Raw genomic sequence first — 17,344 nt, 5'->3', positions numbered from 1 at the left:
GGTGCTAAAAATATTGGTCTTTGTAAAGAGGAAATCAGTGCATTTTTTTAACATGGTATAGCTGACAGATTTCAAACTTTTTCAGCTTTTCACATGCAGTTAAAGGTAGACAACCCACATGAATAAAAATTTCCATCTGTGTGACCAAATTGTTTGATAAGCAAAAGAAGCAGTAGTAATAATTTTCAGTCTGTTGTCAGGTTAGTCCTAGAGTGCAAGGCAAAAATATTACAAACAAAGCAAATTCTGATATTGAAGCTGTTGTCAGTGATATAGCACATAATCAAACTAGTAAAAGTAATATAACAATTTTGGGCATTTGCACTGATAATGCCATACTTGAAAATGAACTTTTCACTAAACCAAAATCCTTATAATAACCAATTCATCGACCGATATTAAGATGTGGCCCATGTAAACAGCAATGCTCTACTTGACAGTTTCAGAGAGCTGTCATTTTATTGAAAGCAAATATACCTGACTTTGATAAATAATTCCTAGTTAGCTAGTATATTTGATTTAATGCCTCATTACTTTCTAGCAGACAGAAGATGACTTGTAAAGTATCTGCTGTGAAGCTGTAATGCATGTTTTATTTGTTATCAGTACAGTTGCTCTATTAATGAACCACACTTGTTTTCCTAGTAAATATGTAATTTTTCATTTTTTGTTGTTGCAATAACATATAATGCTTTGGTTCATTCATATATATCCAAGTATACATTACTTGTTTATCTAGTGCATTTTGGTCATGGATATTGGTTGACAGTCCTATATTTGGAAAGCAAATATTTCTATGAATGAAAGGTTCATCAAATATTCTCTTAGAGCATTATTTATATTTTATAGTAATCTACAAATGAAATAGCACAATAAATAAATCAGTTTTCAAAAATTGGTTGGAGCATATAAAAGTGTTTCCTTACATTGGCTATAAAAATAACAGAAAAAAAATTATAGTTAAATCAACAACAAAAACAAAGCCATTTCATGAACAAAATTGATCATGATACTCTCCCATCATAGTTCAATAGTATGTCTGTGGTTTGTGATACTAAAAATCAGGTTTCAGTATCCATAATGGACATATCACAGATAGCTTGTGTATTTTAACTTTATGCTTTACAACAAACAACTTGTTTTTTTTTATGTAATACAGAATGCATTCACTGTGTTATTTGTGAGTAGAGATTTCATAATTCAAAGCTGCAGCTACTAATAAAGCTAAAAATGTTAAAAATTACCACATAAACTACCTCAATATCTTGATGAAGGTAAAGGAAAATTTCTAGAAAGGATTGCATTATTTTGATTAGAGAGAAAAAGATGTTTGGCACTGTTTTTGAGGTCTAGGTCACTGGACCAGATCCATGGCCTGACCCAAGACCATAAGAGCCAACATTTAGAAATAATCCTGTAAATGTAAAGCAAAATGATGTAGCAGTGAAACATGCTTGAAATGTTCTAGATGTGGTTGTGAATGTGATAGTTTGAGTATAGCAATAAGCTACAATCCATATAATGTTAAAACTATTTAGTTGAAAGTAGTGTAGTGGTGTTCTGCTGGTGTAGACGATACGTCCTTCAATCTATCTTGATTACATGAAACTCGTTTAAAATAAAAATGTATCTCAGAATGGCTGGTATGCGTATTAACACTTACTCTTGTTTTACCTCTGTATAGATTTATGTGAGGGGGTGTAGTGTTGGAGTGAGCCATCATAATTGTAGTTCAGCCATTTGATTGACATAATTCATCCTATTCCCACATGGATGTTTATACCCATTAGCTGGGTTGTGATTACAGAGCTGATCCAGTGAACATAAGTCCTCACATGTGTTTTATAGGTATCTCTGTTCCCCATTCAGTTATACTTTAAATTCTTTCACCTGCCCTTTGGTGTTTTGTTCTTGTACGTGGTGATGGAACCTCCCAGAGAAGGTTTTGTTCTTTCAGTTTATCTCATCTAGGATCTGAACATCCACCCATATGTTTGCCTTGTGTGACAACCTGTGAAAGAGAGGAGAGGATCCTGGTGGTTGAGGGGTCCAACCCTAACACAGCACTTTGGTCTTGAATTGCTTTAGATGGACAACCTTGTGGACATTGTGTCTGATGTTGGTGTTTTGGTATAGTGCTCATGAAATCCTTTTGTTGCTGCAATGTCCTTATGTGGCATTGTAGTACATCCTCTCTTCAGGCTCCATAGTGGGTGGGGTCAGTGGGCACCAAAATATTCATTCTTTAATATGGATCCCCCCAAATAAAAACTTAAATAAAATAGTGAAGAAACCGTCCATAGGTATACCACCATGTCTAGAAGATTCTGAGCAGCAATCTTCAACATCTGTAACACCTGTACCTCATTTTCTTATACTACATTCTCTTTTAGACGAATCTTTAGGGCAAATGTTTTCCTTTTTTATTCAGAAGGAACTAGAGGGGTTTCCTGGCTCCCCTAAGTTAGTCAAAAAGGATGTTTCTGCTCACTGGGTATATACCCATTGAGGTTACTCCCCATGCTACTTCGAATTCATCATGAGGAGTTATTGTTGAGAGAGATTTCAAGAATATCCCAGAACCAAAGATCCTTTCTACTTTCTCCACCCAAGGAGTTTCTGCAGTGAGGCGTATATCCACTCGCAAAGATGGATTTTTATGATACCGACTATTGTTCTGATTTTGACGTTTACATCGTGATGCCCATTAAGGCAGGTTATCTAAATTGCAGGGTATGGCCATATATTCCAAACCCTCTCAGCAGTTCAGTCACTCAAAGACATCATGTTGTGGTTCTTTGATGTGTGTTCATTGCAGTGGCAAAGACAGTAATGCCTGTGAGTGTGAAATAGACCCTCATTGTGTTAATTGTAGTGATTCTCAACCATTTTGCTTTTCTTTATGTCCTAGGTGGGTGGAAGAAGAAAAGAGGTACAGCATTTGAAGATGGTTCACAACATTTCTTACCCTAAACCTTGAAAGTTACTGTCCACCAATCTATGTCATACAGATGCTACTGCACTTTGTTTCATTGCTACAGTGGGTATGCAGATGGATATCTCCGTACCTCTGAAAGAATCTTTCTCAAACCATGTGAAAAGTCTTTTGCACTCCATGGTTAAGAAAGTTGATCAATCAATGTCAACACCCATCTCTCTCCTTACGATTCTTTCCAGCAGATCTCCAGTAACTGACTGTTTTATACAGGCAGCTGCTTAATGTATTCCTAAAACCTCAACATGTTTTCCACAGTATCCTTGTCTTTGGTGGATATCTGCCTGTCACATGGCATGGAAGGCTCAAAATTGGGCCTGAGATACCTTTTGTACATATTCCACACTTTCAAACTGCATCACTTTTCAGTAAGTAACTGGGCAGGTAAGACATCAAAGCCAGAAGGAATCTTGGATTAAATTCACAACCAGCATCTCTTCTACCTACAGTTCCAAAGTAATATGGGACAACATTTGGAAGGCCAGGGGGCAGTATAATTCTGTCTCCCTTTCAATTTTGCTCTTTTGATATCCAGGAAGTTGCCAATGCCTAGAGCATTGCTGATACTCACATTAGAAGCTTTTGCAAGGTATCTAGCATTTCTGCTTCATCCTCCACCTTCTTGGCCATCAAGATTTGGGCAGAGCGATTACCTCTTTTCTTTTGGGCTGATTGTCTCTATGACTATAATCACACATTTACACTGGTAGAACTCAAGCTGGCTCTTCATTGGTTGGATCTGATTATATACATTGTGAGATGCTGTGTCATCTCACTCCTGTTTCTCTTGCTATTCTTCTGTTTTTTAACAGTATCTGACAGGAGAATGTTTTTCCTAATGTGTGATGCCAGGCTATGTCATACCTTTCTCTAAGCCTGGGAAGGATCCCAAGATCTCTTCAAACTACCATTGAATTGCATTGATTTGCTGTCTCTGTAAGATGTTAGAGAGAACGGTTAATGCTTGTTTTGTTTTGGTTTCTCGAATCAAACAACCTCCTCTTACCCACATAGTGTGGATTTCAGTGATGGTCCTCTACCATGGCTCACCTGATTTGACTTGAAATGTTAATCAGAGAAGCCTTTCTCAAGCAATAGCATCTTGTGTCAGTATTCTTTTGCCTTGAGAAGGCTTATGATACTAGATGGAGGTATGGCATTTTTTAAGGCCTCCATTTATATGGGTTGCATAGCCATTTTCCCATTTTTATTAAAAAATCTTTTAATGGGCAGGTGATTCTAAGTTCATGTTGGTTTGACACTTTCCCATTCTTTCCTACAGGAACTTGAGTGTTACAGTTTTCATTATAAAGATTAATGCCATCACTTGGTAACTCCCTCCTACTGTTGCAAATTCGTTTTTTGTCTATGGCTTCCACATCTTGTGTCAGTTATCAAATATGAGGTTTATTGAGTGGCATCTACAGACTGCCCTCAATTGTTTACTGAAGTGGATCACAAAATATGGTTTTAACTTTTCTCTCTCCAAAACCATTTGCATGAACTTTTGCTGCCAACAGGGTATTCATCCTGATCCTGAATGCCATGTTGGTAAAGTTGTGCTTCCTGTGGTCCCTAAGGTAAAGTTCTTGGTGCTTGTATTTTACCATTAGCTCATTTTCATTCTCACACATCAAGCAGCTAGCTCTTCATCAAATGTACAAGTGCACTGAACATCCTCCTTGTCCTCTCTTTCTCCTCTTGGAGAGCATATTGATTTTCTGTGCTTCAGATCTATCATGCCTTTATTCAATAAAAACTGGACTACAGGTCTCTGGTTCTGCCAGAATCTTGGCTTTGAAGATGTTGTATTGGATTCACTATGGGGGGCTTTCCACACTTTTCCAATCCAGAGTTTGTACACTGAGTCTCATGAATCTTTTCTACACCTCTGCTCTTTGCAACTGTCTTAACTCTATGCTTTATTATTACCAATTATTACCACAGCATCCCACCTGGGGTTGTGTTTTTCTTCCTTAGTGGGTCATGCTTTTTCAGAACAGACAATCTACTATTGTTCGTTTTGGCCACCTTATTCAGGTGTAGTTGGATGAATTCTGTATGTCATTGGATGACATTGCTGTATCCACTGGTCAACCCGTCCCACCATGGCTTATTACCATCCCCAAGTGTGACCTTGCATTTAGTCATCTGAGAAAAGCAGATACTCTTGATTGGAAATACCATCTTTCAAACCATCCTTCCATTCTCATTTACAGATGGTTCAAAATCAGATGACTCTGTAGGCTCTGACATGGTTTGGTGGTTGTACACAGAATCCTCTCTACAGTTTGTCTGTTCACTGCTAGACTATACTGTTTCTTTTACCCTGGATCACATAAAAGCTAAGCAGTACACAAATTGTACTATTTATACCAACTCACTTAGCTCTGTACTGGCCCTGTAATTGCTTCAAGTTAGATCACTCCCTGTTCTCCCAGTTATTCAAAACTGACTGGCCCATTTTTCTTTAACATCTACTTCTATCCAGTTATTCTGGATACCAGGCCATGTTGGTATTTGCAGGAACAAGCTCACTGACGCTGCAGCTAAGTCTCACTACTCTCGCACTGTCACTGCTGTGCCTGTTCCATCCATTGACTATAGTCCTGTATTCAAGGCTTGGCTCCACACCAGTTGGCAATTGACTTGGAATGAGCAACATGAAAACAATCTTTTCCAGATCAAACCCTCTATTGGACTTTGGCTGTCTTGTTTCTGTGAGGATCGGAAAGAAGTTATCCTAACTAGACAATGCATTGGTCACAGTTTTTAACTCATTGTTTTCTTTTATCTGGGATTGATGCACCAATGTATGGTCTTTGTGATACTCAGGTCACAATCGTCCATAATTTACTATCATGCTCTCATTACGACTCTCAACAGCAGCACCATTTTAGACAAGTTTTGTCCACAGGTTTACCCTTGATACTGGACAGTTTATGGGTTTTTAAGGGCCATTGACTTTATTAACACTATTTAAGTTTATAATTCAAACATTGAAATTTCTTTTATTTTAACATGATTACTTTTATGAATTTTAATATTATTACTTTTAATTTTTCCCAGTTGTTTAGCACAGATAGCCTAGTTGCTTTAAGCCATGAAGCACCAAACAATGAACCATTTCTTTCACCTGTGTTGGGGATCATGGTTGTTTAATTTGCAGATTAATATGGTTTTTCCTCTTACAGTATCATTTTCATGATTTTAAATGATTCAGTGATTTTCACATAGATGTTATTGTAGTGGGGGCAGTTCCTTTAGATGGTTTTGAGTGGGTTAGTTTTCATTACAGAGACGTCTTTGTAATGCCGATTAACTGGATGTCACATTAGTCAAATGATTTATCATGCTGTTCTCATGTGTCCCATTCACAAATTGTGAGGTTTGTGATTTTCTCCATTTTGCTGAACTTGAGGTGAAGACAGTATAATAATCTTTTATCCCACATGTGGATGTTAGTTATCTGTGGGTGGGTTTTGGATGCAGTTAATTTGCTCTGTATGGTGTGTCATGCCCTAGACACTACACCTAGGAGCATATTCTTATTTTCTCACCGAGTGGTCAGGTTTGTTTGGATGTCCTCCTCCAATGTCTGTGGCACTTTTTCCACATTGGGTGAAGAGTATACCTGGTACAGAAGTGATGCTGCCTCTCACATATGATCCTCTAATGGGAGGTTCTACTTTTTGGGTTTGCTGTACAGGCACTTTTAAGAAATGCATCTTTGTTTTTTCCTTACCCCAGTACCTCTACCTGTTCAGTGTGGGAATATAGGTATTTATGTTAGTGGAGGTAATGTACCACATCAGAAGTTGTAATTTTTTTACACTGGAAATATATTTCTGATAGGTTTTTTTTACTTTCACATTTTTCATCCTTTTTTTTCCTACTGAAAACTGTGCTTCGATTTTCTGCCAATACTTGAAGTGATAGTAGAATCAAAGATAGTGAGTCACAATCATCTGGAGTATCACACACCTATTGATGGAGGGATCTCACAGCTCACATAATGATTTACAGGTGGGATGCAGTTGAACCATTTTTTTGTATGTTGGAGTTCAAGGCTTGTGCCTTACAAAAACATTTTGCATATAGGGGGCAGCTTCAAATGAGAATAGTTATTTATTTGAATGGAAGTTAGTAGCTACTGGAATTATATTCTCAGTATAGGAAAATTATAACTCCTGAAAAAATGAGCGACAAATGGCATTGTATTGAATGTATTTGCTATTTAATAAAATCAAAATCCATGAGGTTATTTTCAATGTTTTATGGGGTAGGAAATAAGCAAGTACATTTTAAAAAAGGACAAGTAGCTTTTCTTGCATTTTGTTTCTCTGATAGAAAGGTATTCAAAAATTAACATCTCTGACCCTGCTTTATCATGTGAATTATAAAATATAAATTTTTGCTTGAATATTTTTAATTAGTTTAGTTAAGGCAAAAAGTAAAATACCTCAAGTCAACCATGGATCCCCTCTTTCAATTATGCTTCAGAATAAAAATAGCTTAAATGTTAAATAATTCAACTTTAAATATGATACTGTATTCTTAGTACAACCTTTAGCTAATGACTCCTGATTTTTGTAAAGAAAGATACCCGATCTTTCTTCTTCTAACTTGTTCCACAAATTTTGCATAAAATTATCCTCTTTAAGAAATAATGTCACATTTTCATCATCTGTCACAGTGTACTACTTCTATTTGGTGTGTATATTGATAGCTCTTTTTCATATATCACATTTTCTCTTGGCATGTGCTAGCCTTATCTTTAGTTTGCCTTGTTTAAATTGGAAAATGAGTTGTTGTTTTTTTTGCTTTTATTCTTGTTTCTCAGTTTTCTGTGGAATTATGAATTTGGAAATTTATAAATAATTGCAAGATTTTTCTTAGAATTTACCATAGAATATTAATATTTATCAAACTACTGAAACTTTTCTTAGTATTAAACATTTCATTGTAGAGTCTAGCTTCCTCAAGTGTTGATACATAATTTCACCATTTGGTACTGATGAAGGCCCTCCAGAATAATATTTCAGACAATATTAGTTTTGTGGAGGATAGTAGTGTTTTTTTTTTCTTTTACCTTTCTGGCATGCATGAAATTTTGTGGTTTAAATATTTCTGTTTAGAATAAGATAATATTCAAGAAAGGGGTACATCTATTCATTTAGAGCAGGGGTGTGCAACATTTTTCGTCGGTGGGCCATATAACCAACTTCATCAATCAAGCGGGGCCACTTTAAAAAACAAGCTTATTCGTGTACATGCACAATAAATTAAAAAAAAATCTCAAAATGCAAGCAATAATATTTTATATTTTTGCATGAGTGATCATTTTAGTGCGACACTTGAAATTTAGAGTCCTTGCAGAGCTTGTCAATATCAGCTTTGACAGAAGTGGTTGCCACTCTTAACTGACTGGTCAAATGTTCATCAGTCAGCTGACTTCTACATTTGGAGAAAAATTGCTCACAGCAGTAGGCGCTACCAAAAAGGGAGGCAATTCTTTGTGCATGACGGGACAAATTGGGAAACTTTTCACGTACACAGAGTTTGTAAAAGTCTAGCAAACTGTTTTCAGAGAATTTCCTTTTAGTGTCCATGTCAGCCTGCAGTTCAATGAGTTCCATTTGGCAATCATCAGGACTGTCTTCCACTGCCAAATCAAAAGGTTGAGCAAACAATTTCAATCTAATTTCAGTTTGTCTGAAATCTGGAAATCTGTTTGCAAACTCATCACGCAGCTTTTGTACACTGGTTCCATATTTGGTGCAATCCAGATTAGGAAATTCCAGTTTCCTGGTTGCAAGACATGTAAAATGGGTCAATATGGCTCTTCTCAACTGAACCTGGAAAAGTTCCAATTTCTTCTCAAAAGCACAAATATGCTCAAACAACTTATTCACAAGTTGACTTTTCCCTTGTAGTTTTAAGTTTAAATCAGACAGATGCTGTGTAATGTCTGTGAGGAATGCTAAGTCATTCAGCCAGTTCTCATTGCTCAAGAAGTCCACATTCTGACGTTTGCTCTCCATGAAGAACTTAATCTCCTCTCGCAGATTCCAGAATCTCTTCAAAGTAGCAGCTCTACTAAGCCAACGTACAGCAGAAAAGTACAAAACATCTGAATACTCACTGTCCAGCTCATCAGGATTCAGTTCAAACTTTTCTACAACCTTAAGCACTTGTTCACAAATATCCTGTCCTGTGGTTGTGGAGGAAAGGCTTGCCATATCTAAAACTCTTGAAAACATCAAAGCCTGCAGTAACAGCTCTGATGAAAATGACAAGTTGGGATGTGTCATTGATATCAGTGCTTTCATCCAAAGCCAGACTGAAAGCTTCACACGAATTCAATCTCTCTTTCAAAGTTTCTTTGATGTCCTCTGAAAGATCTTTTGTCCTGTGTGAGACAGTAAAGCGGGAAAGGCTAGTTTGCTCCACCAAATATTTTTTCTCTGGACATGCATATTCTGTGAATATTGTTAAACAATTTTAATAAATTCTCCATCACTGAAAGGCTTTCCCTTTTCTGCCATACATTCACAAAGCTTAAAACTCAGTTTTGTCACCAGTTCTGAATTTTTCTTGAAAGTGGTAAAACACCTTGTTGCTTTTCAATGGATGTTTTTAAATGTTCAATTTTGTCCTTTAGGTGCCTGACCAACAATTTCATCAAACTGGGAGGAGTGCTTAGTTGCGTAATGTCGCTTAATATTGTACTCTTTCATGACTGCAATTGTAGTTTGACAGGCGAGGCAGACAACACCTTGATTATGTGGGACAACAAGATATTTTGTGCACCATTCACTGTTGAATAACCTTCCCTCATCATCAATTTTCGTTTCTTAACTGCTGACATTTTACTAGCCCTGAAATCAAAACAAAATTATTCTCACGAAAATAGCAAAGTAGAAAAAACATAGAATTTATTTACACATGGAACCTCTTATGGACAGAAACACATGTTTCTAAATTGGCATCCGATCAAAGCCTTCGGTACTTAAATTAATTGAGAATAGCAAAATACAGTGTGACCTCGCCTATTCGCGGTTAAGCCATTGACCCGCATATTAGTGGGTTATCGCGAACTGCGTTTTGTAGGTCACAGAGACTGAAAGGGCTTTTAGAGGAGATTTCTGTTGTATTTACTCAATCAAGCCGTTTTATCAATTGTCGTCTTCACCAAACAAGATTGGACTGCTATTGGCTGACTGCCTCAGCTTCCCAACAAGCATAAGCGGCAAAGCACAGCCCGGTAACGCGCGGTATAATTTAGTGAAATACATAACAGAATGCAATATTGCTACATTATTACTGCATCAATGAGTATAAGTATCATTAGTGTTTGGGAAGCATTTCATATAGTATATAATCGCATACATATACGTTTTAAAACTGCATCAATATTAGCGGTTTTAAGCTATTCGCGGGAGGGTAAAACGTAACCCCTTGAATAACGAGGTCACACTGTACATAGAATCAGATGCATCTGAAAGCAAAAATTTTAATAAATTCAGTAAAGTCACAACAATATTCTAAATAATAATCAATTTACCTTCAATCTCTTGTAGTAACTGTAAAGGTAATAAAATTTTCACCAATAATGAATGACGGACAGCAGAGGTTAGGAAAATTGTAAGCCAGCTGAAGGCGAGGTTCAGGACATGGCGTTGAGTCGTGAACAATAGTGCTAGTGCGTCACCTATTCATGCCCTAAGGAGGCCGACCAATCAATTGGCCTGCTCCTCTCTAGCAAAGATAATTTTAGAAGTTTGTTGAGTCGAAGCCTGGGAATCCCGTAGGATCAATGCTTTTAAAAATATTCCATTTGCGTTGGATTACAGATCAGGCCACATGGTTAGATTACAACAACTAGGGCCACACTAAATGGCTTGGCGGGCCGGGTTGTGGCCCGCGGGCCGCCTGTTGCACACCCCTGATTTAGAGGGTTTAGTGTGTTATTATTGATACGAGAAAATGCAGATCACTGAGTCATAATAATCACTACCAATTTTATGTTGTGGTGAAAGAACATGATCAGAACTACCTTTTGACACTAACTTCCCACAGGTAATATGAGACTAAAGAAAATTTTATTACTTTTGGGAAGTCCTCTGGTGGAACAGTGGTAAATCTTCAGATTTACAATGGCAGACACAGTAGATAACTCAATATGGCTTTGCTATAAGAAAACACACAAACCCATTTTCAGGAAGTGTTCTAATGGTCTCTTTCAAGCCAAAATATTCTCTCAGATCATATAAATATGTTCAGTTTGAGGGTTTAGAACTTTGAAAATGGTGATATTCCAAGTATTTAATGACATTGGATTGACTCATATAATCAGGACCATCCAGAATGAGGTATATGACAATATGTATCCATCCAATGATATGCAAAGTACATTTTGCAACAAGTGAGAATCCAGGAAAACAAAAGTCAGTAGGAAAGGCCATTTAAGTGCTCTAGGTAGTAGTGAACAACATAATCAAGAAGAATCACCATTAGAAAAGCAATGTAAATCATGTATATGATTCATATATCCATTCAATCATCAAATATCTCAAGCAACTGGAAAAAAAAAGGTATTTATGCTATTTTGTATGAAGACATGCTGGTCAAGTCATTGGATATAGCACTTATGGAATTCTTATGAAAGGAATATTGAAACAGGTGTTGGAAAACTGTCACAGTTCTTGATAGTTCATGCAAGATCTAACAACATAAGCTTTTACAATGGAAACTGCTTTGTAAGACTACTTTCAACATACATGTGTATGGTCTTAAAATAGTGTGCAACAAGACATGCTTGTAAGGACTGTTAAAACATGGTGAGACTCCAGTCATTTTAATATGCTTGAGATCTGTATTCTTGTGAAGTATTTTACTGTGGACTTTGGTGAATTAGAAAAAAGTTTTTAGGTTGAGTAGTGACAAAAATTTGTTACCTGAACACGAGCAGCCAAAGCAGTTAAAATAATTAATTGAGAAATGTCATCACATATTGCAAGAATTGTGGACTCTTTGCCATTAATTATATTCTTTTAAGAGAAATCCAATGACAAGTACAATCAGTTGAGAGTAGAAAAATTTTTTATATTATATTTAATTGAAAAGTTTCTCCCTATACAGAATGTGACGTGGAATATATAATGTGTTATTCTTGATGATGAGAAACCCACTTGAAGTAAAAATGTATTCCAAGGATGGCTTGTGTGGGTATTAAAACTTTAAATGAAATAAAGTACAGAACAATGTTTCAACTTTCTTGGATCATCTTAAGGTTAACAAAGAGAGTTAGCAACTGACTATTGCCAGACACATCTTGGGGATAAGAGTGTAAACTGGTATGAGATTGTAGGGTGTATTGCAGTTTGATTTTAGGTTATTAATCAGTATAGGTATAAAGGTGTGTTCCTTTATGTGGTTCAATTTTTGGTTTGAGTTGTATGAGTAGGGATTATTTGATTTTGCATTTGCTTGTATTTGTTTCCCTATTTAGTTTGTTGGTGTTATCCATGGTTGTTTATTTGATTTTTAGTGTTAAAAAATGTGTGAAGGTGTTTTTTGTGTTGTTTTTAATCTGGTTTACATTTTTCTGTTTCTCCCATATATAAATTGTGGCAGTTGTTGCATTGTATTTTACAAATAATGTTTGTTATGTTTGTCAGTGAATCTCTTACATAGTGTTTACTTTAGTTTTTTATATGGTTTATGAATAAATTTGATGTATACTGGAATGTTGTATTTTGTTACAAGTTTTTTTAAATGTTGGTTATTTTTTTGCTGATGGCAGGAATATATGGTATGCAGCAGTGTAAGGTTTTGTAGTTTGTTGTATCTTGGGATTTATTATTGTTTGTTTGTTGTTGATCTAGGTGTATGTGTGTGTAATTTTTTCAATGATTTTTGGAGGAAATTTGTTGAAGTTGATAAAGTTTTATTTTATTGTGTGAGCATAGTTTTGTGGGTGTGTTTTTTAGTATGTTGAATTTTTGTTTTGTTTCTTGTGCTGAGTCTCGGAATGTATAATTCAGTACGGGTGATTTTTCTGTGGATTTCTGTTTTGAATTGTGTATTGGTTTTAGTGATCTTGAGGTTGAGAAATGCTATTTGGTTAGTTTTTTTCCTGTTCACAAGTGAACTTAACGATGTTGTGTATGGACTTAATGTAGTTGAAAAATAATTTGAGTGTTTGCTCTGTAGATGTGAATCCAGCAATTGTATCATCAACATACCTGTACTAATATAGTGATGGGTGTAAGGCTGAATTGATCACTTGAGATTCAGTCTAGATCATGAATGTGCTGGCTAGAACTGGTGATACAGGATTGCCCATACTTAATCCATTTATTTGTAAGTAGTTTTGGTAGTTGAATATAAGTTAGTTTTAGTGGTAGTGAATTCTGTAAGATTGCTAATTTGTTGCTGGGGATGTGTTTTAATAGGTTGAGGTTTGGATATAAAGCTCTAAAGCTATCTTAGAGTCTTTAGTATTTGGGACTTCTGTGAAGAAGGAGATTACATCAAAACTGTCTGTTAAGGCTTTATGGTTTAGTTGATGAAGAATATATTTAAAGTTAAAAAAATCTTTTATAAAGGAGCTGGACGATGTTTTTAAAAAATGCTCACATTACGTATTTACCAAAGTTGTACTTTAATGATTCATAAGTCGACATTATGGGTTGTAGTGGACAATCAGTTTTGTGAGGTTTGGGGGTGCTGTATAGCTGTGATGTGCATGAGTTGGTCTTGCACAGGTAGAATTAAAGGTTTTCCTGAGGTTGTGTTTTTTTCATTTGTATTAGCATTTTGTTTAGTTGATTTTCATGTATTTTTGTAGCATTTGTGTGTATAGGCTTACATTTGTTTGCATCTGATATTATTCATTTTTAAATTACTAATTTATGTTCATAATAACTATTATATTGTTTTTATCTACTTTTAACATCTTGATGATGTTGTCCTGCTTTAGGTTGTTTATAGAATTAATATATTTCTGTGTAAGGTTGTTTAACTTCCTGTGAAATTATTTTGAATGTTTTGCATGAGAATTCTTTGGAAAAGTTGTTTAAGATACTGTTTTGGTGAAATACATATTTTCGGTTTTAAATGGGAAGATAGGCTTTTGGTTATCAATGGAACTGTCTTCTTTTTTGTGGCTGTTTTCCATTGTTTTATTGCTGTTTTTAGTTTGTGTAGAATGGATCACCAGTCTTCCAGACAGGCTTTTTGTTCGATGGTTGGAATACTTGTTGGTGTTGCTGTGAAGTTGACTCCTTGAGTTGACTATGAGGTTGGTTGATGGTTCGTGTTATTGGTGTATTTTTGTTGTTGTTGGTACTGTAGTTCATCCAGTTTTTGTTGTGGTGGGTCTTCTTTTCCTTGTCCTTCTTGCTGTTCATTAGATTGATGTTGCATTGTATGAATCCATAAATCTCTGGTTGAATGCAGCAGGCGAGTTGATGGTCTAGATCCATTTTTTGTTTTTGAGGATAATTCAGTTCTGTGTAATTTATATTATTACATGAAACACAAGATTTTCCAAATGAAATGTTTTCACAAAAATTTAAGAGTAGAAATAAATGCTTGAAAAAGAAAAACTAAATTTCAAGCTACATTTCAGAAAGATTATATAAGTTTGTGATCTTTAAGGTTACATTCAATTAAATAGAGCTTATGTCTGAGAAAAATATATAGTTATTAAAATTATGTAATGGATACAATATGTTAAATAAAGGTATATATTTTTAATTATGTTTCATGAAGATTCAGTGCATATTTTAGGTTTTATTTGTGACTGTTAATTACAGCTTTGTTTGCCTGTTAAGGCATTATTACAGTTTATGTATGTAATTGGTAAATGACTGTGTTGCTAGATAACTTTTATTGTGGATTGGAAAAGTGCCAGCAAATATCCAGCTCTCATTATCTTCTATATCAATGCTTGTTTCTTCATTGTCACCATCGGATGGATGGCTCAGTTCACACCTGGAGCAAGGGATGATATTGTGTGCAGACAAGATGGTACACTGAGACAAGGAGAACCTCGGTGAGTAGACTTTCATTGATGAATATTTTAGAATTTTGTGGCAGTCTCAAATAATAACAGTATAAATCCTTGGCATTATCAAAAGCTTTATTCTACATTGCCATTTATTTACTGGTATTATTTTACAGTTAATCTACCAGTGGTAGAGTTGTGTCTGGTAGTAAGACTTATTCTTTCAAACATTTTGTAGTTGTTTTTTCATGGGTTAAATTTTGACCTTGTTTGTCATAATGAAGTAGGAAGTATAAGCTTGTCTATTGTAAATTTGAAATGACTAGAATGCAATTCAATACAGAAGTTTTTCTCTTTGCCATATGCTACTAAAGCTAAACAGATATTTTAATTTGCTAATAAATTAATGAACAGGCTAATTAATCAGTTACATTCAATTAATCAATGTGTTGTCAAAGCACAAAAAAAATGGATATGAGGTAGTCATCACTGAAATTTAATTTTAAAAAAATTTTTTGATACCTTTTGTGAGAAAAACATGGATAGCCAATTACAGATCATTATTCTTAACAACAAACATATAAATTTTCAGTTACTTGAATAGTTGAAGTAATTTATAATAGTAAAAATCAGTATCCTTAATTTTGATTACTTGACTGCTTTTGTGAGGTGTGACACTAATTGAATTAATCAAGAATAACGTGATAGCAAAATTTCAATAACCAGATAGAGCAAATAATTAGATATATTACTCTCAATTAAGTTATTGTTGTCATGAAATTAGTAAATTTAATCATAATTTTAATCAGGTGAATGCTTGAATAATGAAAATCTGTAATAATTAAGAAAATAATTGAGTTATTTACATGATACTACATGCATGTTGTTGATACATTGGATCAAGCCCAAATCCATAACTACTTTCTCATAGAAATGGTAGTAGTGCATTAAATAATTATTTACTAAAATTATGAAGCAAAAACTTAGAGTAATAACATGCAAAAAGCAGACAATGTTACATAACCATCTCAATGTTTCTGGCATTTCTAGGGATAAAACATAAATTGTTAAATTATCATCCATTTGCATAATATTACTGTGTAAGCAGTCTACAAATTTTTGCACATCAAATAACATATAGTACATTATTTGATAGATGAAAACCTTACCTACTTAGTGGTCAAAACTAATATAGTCGTAACTGTAAGAGAGAACTGTTAACATATTCTGAAAGAGAGGACATGGAAGATTGGTGTGGCAGGAAGGATCTGATATTCTATTTGATGGCTCTGTAAGCAAACAAGATTGAAAGCTAATAAAAATTTGCTCTTCTCAGCCATAATGATTATATAGTGAGTAACTTGTATTAAATTTCATACTTATTCCTTATAAAGTTTGTTCATTTTCTTTAATAAATGATACTATACTGTAACAATATATGCTTATCAGTACTTAAATAAAGCATTTTACATCATTCATAGGTAAGAATCAGTGCCGTTATTTACATATCTTTATGCACATAATGTTAAAATTACCCTATTTAGAGCTCTGTTCTCAAGAACTCTTCCTGAGTGCTAAATGGGGGGTATTAATGTACTGTACTTTTATCTTTAACTTTTCATTTTTCATTTACATAACTTCTAGATCTTTCTTAATGAATAGGAAAAGCTGTTCTGCAAATTTTATATTTTACCTGTTATTTTCTTTACTCTAATGCTATCTGCATACAGTAATATGATGGACCTTGTAACCATCACATATGTTTACTATAATGTGATACCTTTTCTGGTAAAACCATACTAATAATAAATATTTGTGAAATACATAATTTTCTTTCCCCTAGTTATCTAAAACCTTTAATTCTCTAACCTTTTTGTTGTTGTTTTCATTTAATTTTATTGTTTTTCTTTTCTTTTTCATGGTCATTTAAACACATTTAACTCAAAGTAGCATAAGAAAGCAATAAATCACTTGGCAATAGTGTAGTGCAAATTGTAGTAAATGAAGTACTGAATTGCATCATACAAGAGAAAATAGCAAACAGTTCTTGCAAAGAAATAATTTTTCATTATCTACGTTTTCTTAACAATCTAATGAGTTTCTAATTGGTAGATTTTAACTACTCTTATAACAATAAGTAAAAAAATTAAAAACAAATAAATGTAGCTTTTGGTGAGATTATTATTAGTACTTTTTATTTTAAAATGTGCAACTTAGAATATAATATAATAACATGTACAAGGAATACATTGTCCTATAATTAGTAGAATTTAGTTGGCTTTCTAAATTACGTGTGTAAAAATAATTCCCTTACCTGGTTGGCATGATATTGG

The 17,344-nt window shown here is 34.5% G+C and overlaps 1 protein-coding gene across 1 annotated transcript in view; it reads left to right on the top strand.

Moving 5' to 3' along the window:
- smo (smoothened, frizzled class receptor) overlaps positions 1 to 17,344 on the top strand; it is a 56,470-nt gene that overhangs the window by 14,816 nt on the left and 24,310 nt on the right. The window contains exon 4 of the mRNA XM_076505675.1: positions 14,887 to 15,059. Within this exon, the coding sequence (XP_076361790.1) occupies positions 14,887 to 15,059 (173 nt within the window). The remainder of the gene's footprint in view (positions 1 to 14,886; positions 15,060 to 17,344) is intronic.

The sequence above is a fragment of the Tachypleus tridentatus genome, chromosome 6 (genome assembly GCF_004210375.1).
Source record: "Tachypleus tridentatus isolate NWPU-2018 chromosome 6, ASM421037v1, whole genome shotgun sequence".
Lineage (NCBI taxonomy): Eukaryota > Metazoa > Arthropoda > Merostomata > Xiphosura > Limulidae > Tachypleus > Tachypleus tridentatus.
The sequence above is the reverse complement of the archived record's forward strand: the minus strand, read 5'-3'. Positions and strand labels throughout refer to the sequence as shown.